At 43.2% G+C, this 7,789-nt stretch overlaps 1 protein-coding gene across 3 annotated transcripts in view; it reads right to left on the reverse strand.

Moving 5' to 3' along the window:
* Positions 1 to 7,789, reverse strand: part of mbnl2 (muscleblind-like splicing regulator 2) — a gene marked incomplete in the record, with an annotated part of 69,978 nt that overhangs the window by 22,301 nt on the left and 39,888 nt on the right. For all 3 annotated transcript variants that reach the window (XM_036213524.1, XM_036213525.1, XM_036213523.1), the window contains 2 exon segments: positions 2,482 to 2,685; positions 3,802 to 3,966. In XM_036213524.1, the coding sequence (XP_036069417.1) occupies positions 2,482 to 2,685; positions 3,802 to 3,966 (369 nt within the window).

Raw genomic sequence — 7,789 nt, forward strand, 5'->3', positions numbered from 1 at the left:
GGCGCACTGGGTTATAGGGCGCAGTTTGACTTACTGGTACTTTTTCTGTATTTAACAAATACATAAGGCGCTCCTGACCATAGGGCGCAGGCATGGTAAAACTAGGGCTGGTCACCGAAGTTTGATTCCACGCAGAAACACTAATGATTCTACCGAAACCGAAAGCAGCTGCTGCAAACAGTGCAGCAGTTCATTGAAGGTCTATTGGTCTTTGGACATGTCAATCATATCTACTTTCTTCAGTACTGTGAAGTTTTAGCCAATCCCTTTACTTTTCCTGCCATAGTGGGCGGGCTCATATAAAGCAGCTATTGAGGCGAGCACGAGAGCGCGTGCCGCGTAGCTCTTGAAAGTCTGACTTCATTTCACAGCAGATCAGAGTTTGACAGGTGCTGCATCGCATCAGCCAATCAGGAACTCAGCTTTTGGCACGGGCTGTTTTCAGTGACCCGATCAGAAATAAATAAATACGAATTCATTATGACTGTCTTTGTCCTGTTACAGCGCGGCGGTTCTGTCTGCAGACAGACAGACATCCTCCCTTCAGCGGCGTCTGCTCGCTCCACACCAGGGGAGAGACAGGTGCTGCAGGGGGCGGGGAGGGCGGGTAACCTGCTTGGCTCTCCTGAACTATGGTGTTTTGTTTATTTTTGTCGAGACAATGATTAAAAAAGTCCGTACTTTTCCTCCTCTCTGGTTAATGCGGGACAGTCTTTATCTCAGTCACAGAAACAGTGGAAGGCTCCGCCCCCGGCCAGACGTATGATGAGCGAGTAAGAATGTGTAGAAAGCAATATTAGTTATAGGAACGAGCGGTACGGGCCGATGGGCATGACAGCAGCAGGAGTCGCCAACTCAGCGCCTAATGGTGAAAAAAAAGCACAATTTATGTTTTTTCCATTATCTGTTAGATCATGGTGTTAGAACTGTCTAAAACCAACGAATCGGTGCTCCCCGCTGGTGCACGCCCTCAGCCGACAGACGGGTGCGCGGCGGGTGGGCTAGGAGGGTGCGTGCGTTCGTGCACCTTTTGTCTAAAAACATAGTTGTGCTGGTTCAGCTTCTTTCTTCTCTGCTTTTCCGCATGAAGTGGGCGGGTCCTCGTGTGCTCCTCCACCTCCATTGACAGGTGAAAACGCGCGCGGGAGGCAGAGGAGCGGAGCGGAGCAGAGAGCGGTGTTATTGATCCAACAGGTGTTTATGCTAGCGATACACACGTGGAGCACGCGACTAACGTGTTGATTATCAAAGAAAAGTTCAGGAAATTTGAATAAAAGGAGGGAAATGAATATGGATACCAGCACTGTAAAGAACAATGATCATATAAAATTAACAGCCTGAAAGTTCACAAGTTGCCTCAATAATAACAAATTATCTGACATAAAATGTAAAATTCATTAAAACAAATTGAATTTGAAAAAATGTGATTCCCCCCCCCCACACGCGCTCCGTCGCTTCGTGTGAGTGGCGCTCACTTCAGCTTTAAAACGTCAAAGTTCTGATGTAATCCACATTCCAAAAGAAAGAAGAAAAAAAAAGCACTATAGGGCGCGCTGCACATTTTGGGAAAATATGAGGCGTTTATGCGCGCCTTATGGTCGTGAAAATACGTTACTTTGTTCTTTGAGGGAAGTGAGTTAAAATGTGGCTACTTTTCTTCAAATTTTTTAAATGTTTTAGTAATAAGTAAAAATGAAGACGTTTTAATCCAAAGGTTTTTGTTCAAATCAATTTGTAAATAGAAATTTAAAATAAGTATCTTATATTCACTGAGTTATCCACTGTTGTTTACGCAATACTTTTAAAAGTCTTGAAAACACAACAAAAATAAAATTATGTAAAGGTTCAGTTAATAGTTTGCAATCAAAAATAAAATATATTAAACAAATAACTTATTATAATATTTCTGCTGCAAATCCATGAAAATGATCAGACAAAAAGCCACAAATTAAATCATACTACAAACTGTTTTATAACTCAGTGGATGAATTGCCTAAAACCTCAATCTCTGCAGGATCTAAAGCTGAAACACACACATATAAAACCAGAACCTTCACAGAAAATGTGTCCGCAAACATACATGACAGCTTTGTGTAGGAGTGCATACGTGTCCCACAGGGACACTGTTTAATTAGAGCCAGCTCTATTCAGTTGCTAAGTGACAGCTCTCCTGCAGAAAAACAGACACAGGCGCACGCCCACGCATCACCTCCAGGTCTTAGGTAGATTATTGTTTATCTTCATAAATATAGTGGAGGGAAGATGCAACTCTCTTTCACTATGAGCTGCTCTTTGAAAAAGTTGTTTGCCAAGCAGGCAGATGGAGGTCTGATGCTGCAGAACGAGTAAACAAATGGTGGAAAAAAACATCAGATGTAAATGTGTTAAATTTTAAAGGATTTTAGAAAGTTTAATGTGTTGCACTGCAGTAACTCATGATGCACTGGAACGTCTGAAAAGTGGTGGTTTGGGGTGTGTCACCTCCAGCTTGTCAGTGCGGAGCAGTTTCTGGTTGGAGGAGGAGCCAGCGGTCACGGAGACGGGTGGGCTGCCAGGGACGATGACGGGAGTGCTGGGCAGGATGTCTGTGGGCACCAGGCCCATGCTGTGGGACATCGGAGTCAGGTACGGGGTGTAGCTCAGACCTGCGCTGGAGCCCAGGGCTTGGCTGACTGGAAACGTCTGCTGCAGGCAGAGAGAAGAGCAGATGTTGAGCCCCGCCCTTCTTCTGTCGCTGCAAACCAGTTTCTCCTTTGATCCTCCGGATATATTATCTAAAGTCACAACAACCAACAATTGTATTTATTAAAGAGGAAAAAAATTCAGCTGCTACTTTGTCAACGGGCATCAAATTAGCTGCTCTAGCTAGTCCAGAAATATGTTCATTAATCTGTGTGGGAGGAGCTCCCGTCAAGCCTTTAGCGTTATCGCTACATGGATGCGTTCACTAAATATCTCATGACGTTGAACAAAAAAAAACAAGAATAATAATGCTCAGAAGTAGAACGAAGAGATTGTTTGTTTTGGACGCCACTTCTTCTGTCAATAGCAAATCCTGATTTACACACACCTACAGCACCCTCTAGTGGTTGTTTGTGGGAAACAACCACTAAAATGCAAACAATCATTAGTGTGAAAATAATCAACATAAGATGCAATATTGATAAATGTTTCAATTGCATACACGCCACTCTTGAGCATAAGTGGCACAGCTGTCCAAACGACTTGTACACTAAAAATATGGTAATCACTTGATGATCCAAGCGGTGTGGGAGGTCTGAAAGACCCGGGTCGGTTCCAGCAGTTCTCGTCTCTGCTTTGGCGCCTGTCCACGCTCTAATTAAAAAGGCTGGGACTTAAGAAGGCGAGGTGCAGCAGAGACGTGACATGAAGGACGCAGCGGCGGAGGGAAGGAGGAAGGGACAAATAAAGAGAGGCCACAGCTGTGCGGTGGGGGGGTTGTGACAGGTAGAACTGGGGGAACAAAGACAATATGTATGCGGGAAACATGGGCAGAAGGAGGAAATGGAGAAACAAGAGAATCTTTTTATTGTGGCTGTACGGCGGTGGGATTTTTGCTGAGCACGTTTGTTTCGCTGCAGTTAAAAGTCACGCTTGGCAGCAGCCCAGTCCACTCCGGTTCAGCGCTGAGGAAATGGTTGTAGGGGAAGAAATTACGATCGTTGGAGGCTAATCTCTAAACTCTACAAGCTCGTCAGAAGAAGCTGCTGCAACTAATAAGATTTTTTTTTTCTGCAAGCTCATGCGGCCCGTGGCGGTATTTCCCAGAGCGACACTAACCACGGGCTGCATGGTGGTGCCGGGGATCATAAACTGCATCTGCTGAGCCAACATGGCCGCCGCTGTCTTCTGCTGGATCAGGTTGTTTCGCCCGTTGATCTCCAGCTGGGTCTTCAGGTGGGCAGGCGGGTGCAGGTACTTGCAGTTTTCTCGCGTGCAGCGGCCCTGGCGGGAGAGACAAAATCATTAGCAGCCTGTAAACAAACATCAGGGGGACAACATTTTTTTCAGCTTCTTTCTTCAAGCAGTTCAAAAATATTTGGATGAAGAAATCAAACAAGCACAAAATAACTTGTTTTGTCCCTTTTTATTAACATTCCTCAGAGCTTCATTGAGGGAACAAAAGATCAAATTTGAAATAATTTTTTTTTACTCAGTTATTTGTAAAAGCTGTGGACAATCATAAAGAACATTATTTAAGACCAAGTTCTGCCAGTTTCCAACCATTAAATCTCAGACAGTTTTACACTTAAAATTCTTTCCTTTACGCTAGGGTTGTCAAACTCAATCGCACAAGGGGCCAAAATCCAAAACACACCTTAGGTTGCGGGCCGAACAGGATAAACATTTATTGAACACACTAAAACTACATTTTTCAAAATGTAAAAACGTAACTTTTTAAAATAATTATGAACTAGATATGTAGCATTACCTATGATAATGCTAGTGTGAATTTGGTCATTGAAGTTGCTAGTGCTGATAGCTGAAGACGCTGCAATTGATAGCTGAAAATGCAGAAACTGATAGCATGCTAAATATTTAGCTAAATGCCCAATTAGCCTAACAAAAAAAAACTTAGGTTAGCCAAAACAGATAGCATGTAACTGAAAAAATTGCTAAATTTCAGAATATAACTAAAAAACAGGAAAATGCTTAAATTAGCCAAAACAGAAAGCATGTAGCTGAAAAAAAAAGTTAAACTACAGAACAGCCTACAAAACTTAAAAAAAGCCTTAATTAGCCAAAACAGCTACCATGTAGCCAAAATATTAGCTTCAAAATAGCTTTAAAAAAATATTGTAAATGTTAAAATAGTCCAAAAAGCTATCAGAATTCCAATTTTAAAACCTTAAACTGTAACTGCTTAACATATTTTGGAATACTAAAAAGGCAGAAATATTATTCCAGAATAAATCAACTTGAACTTTTAAAAACTTTCAATATTTACCCTCCACACGTGCTTCACGCCAAAGTCAACAGCGTGGTTGTTGCTAAAAAAGTTTTGCTTTGATTCATAAATCCGAAGTTTATAGTATTTTTTTCTTCACAGGTCAATTCTAGATCAAACATTTTTGATAGGACCCTACTCAGTACTCTGGAGACAGTACCCACTGGTGGCCACAGTGGGTGACAGAGCTCCTGACAAAACAACCATACCAACTTTCTAACCAGGACACGTTGTAGATGTACATGCTTTAGGCCACATGGTGCCCATGTGTTTATTAAACTATGGTCTCAACTGCCCTTAAGCGTGGATATGGGCTGTCAGCAGGAAAACAAATGGGAAAACCTTTATGGGACACACAGGTGCCCTCAACAACATATAAAGGCTGTGGACCAATTGATGAACCTTTACAGAGAAAATGTTCATGGACATTTTTATCTATGGGCATGCTGCGGGCGTCAGGTCGCAGAGAACACTTGTGCAACATGTAAGGGTAGGTAAGGGTGGAGTAAGTGAGAAGCAGGCACTAAGGCTTTAGTGCCGACCTAGAAACTAAAAAAGGAAACATTTCCATAACTGATGATGAACAGCATTTTCTATCTCGTGGACAGTCGTGTCTTCATCACAAACTCATCGTCTTATCAGTGATCACACATGATACTGGGAGGACACGCTGCTGGCTAAAGGTTAGGCTGCTTGTCGCAGTCGTTAGAGGTAAAAACTTGGCAGCTTTCTGATGAACGTGTCGTCCCTGTTATCTCAGTGGAAATGCAAATGCAGGGGCTGGCGGGGTCAGGCTTGCAGGAACACTGGTAGATGAAGGCAATTACACTGTCAGAGCAAAGCCTAATGGCAAGCACAATGATCCAGTATGGATCCTCCACAGGAAAAGGCGGAAACAGAGAAGTCGGGTGAGGAGGGAACAAAAGAAAGCCAGCATCGAAAGAGAGGTGTGAAGAAAACGAAAGGGGCAGACCTGACAAAAAGTCTTGGTGACATGATTGGGGACAGAAAATCCAGGATAAAAATGAGTCTGGTGTGAGGAGGACTGCTGCTTGGTGGAAATACCCATAATACCATGACACAATCCAGCCCACTAAGTATCCTGATTAGCTGTATCACTGCCATCATGATTTCCCCAATTTCCTCTTATGCGACAGGTCTGCCTCACGTCCACACAAGAACTAAGCTTAATTACTCAAGTGTTGCACTCAAGCATCATTTCAAGAGCAGAAAAAGTCAGAGGAAAGTGAAGCAGACCGTGAACAGGATGGCTGTCACGTGCAGCGTGCAGCCATCTGGATGGTCTCTGACCGAGGGTCCAGCCAGGCGATCTCTGTGGAAGTGGCATTGAATGCATCAATGTGGGATCAATGACCAGTCGTTAGCACTTAAAATCTGAATTATGGTCGCGAACGGCAACGATTCAAGTTCCACCATAAACAGCTTCCATTCTTGAATTGTTTTCAAATGTCTCACAAACACAATTGTGTCATAGAATTCACACAACTCTTCACGCATCTGTTTAGCAACTCCAACGAACAGGTGGGTTTTGTATGCATGCCCGAGACCTGAAGTGTGTTTTGGATTTTGGCTCTTTGTGCGATTGAGTTTGACACGTCTGCTTTAGGATATCCTCTTAAAATCTAAACACAACTCTTCATAAGACTTGAAATTGATGCGTTTGAATGAACAAACTAACATTTTGGCTCCTGTTTATCACCAAAGATTCAAAGCTGAAATAGACGTTGCCAAAATGTATGTGATTATTAACAAATCCTGATAGTTTGTGGCACGACAGAACGATGATATGGTGCTTTGGTCCATTTTAGCTGATTCTCTGGCATTTATGTTGAGAAACGGAGAACCATCTAATCTCCAAACGACTTCACATATGGTTGAGGATAACAAGATCAAGCAGGACCCTGCTGCAGCCTCGTAATGACCTGGTGTGAAAGCTGCAGCGAGCCCCCGGTACCCTCGCTCCTCCTTCACAGTCCGCATGCACAAAAATCACACCTGCCCACACGTATGCATGCTAAATCCCTCAACCGCAACGAGCCGCAAACACGCTTTAAACACACACTCGCAAAGCACACGCTTGTGTTCGGTTAATTAATTATTCCAGCACTTAACCCTGCAGCTAAAGATCTTTAAGGTGTAAGAAATAATTAAAGCTCTGTGGAGTGGACCGATGGAAAAACGGCAAAGCATTTGTGTGCTTGGACGGTATGAGTGCCATGGCCACAAGAAGGAACGTGTGGGCAGGTGTAACTGCAGAAGAAACTGTGTGGGAGAGTGTGATTCTGCGCCTGCGAGGAAGGGAGCTCTGGACGGCATCCCAGACCTGGTCTGCAGAAAGCCACAGCATTCCCACAATGCCCTGCAGACACCCCATGTACCTGCTTACACTGGTAAAAACACATCGTAAGCAAAAGGAGTTGAACCATATTAGTTTCTCTTTAAAACAACAATAGAAATAGTTTGTACTGCTGGACTAAAGCCAGGCCTCACACTTGAAAACCTCCTGCTGTCGTCTTCTTCTTCTGCTTTCACAGATCCACTCACGGTCTATCATAAACCCATCTTTTGTTTTGAGCTAAAATTACTGTGATTCATCTTCTTTGTATGAGGAGAAGATGGAAGGAGTAGTAAAAATAAATAAATATTAAACAAGAGCCTCCTCAAGCACTTCCTTGATAATGGAAATTCCAACATAATGGGCTAATAAAAAGCTGTCTGTAGTACTGTTACCAGAAAGCTTTGCAATCACTGTAAATGATCTGTGTGCCATCCATCATAAGATTTTCTTCCCCATCGTTT

This window comes from Oryzias melastigma, linkage group LG9, assembly GCF_002922805.2.
Source record: "Oryzias melastigma strain HK-1 linkage group LG9, ASM292280v2, whole genome shotgun sequence".
NCBI classification, from domain to species: Eukaryota; Metazoa; Chordata; class Actinopteri; order Beloniformes; family Adrianichthyidae; genus Oryzias; species Oryzias melastigma.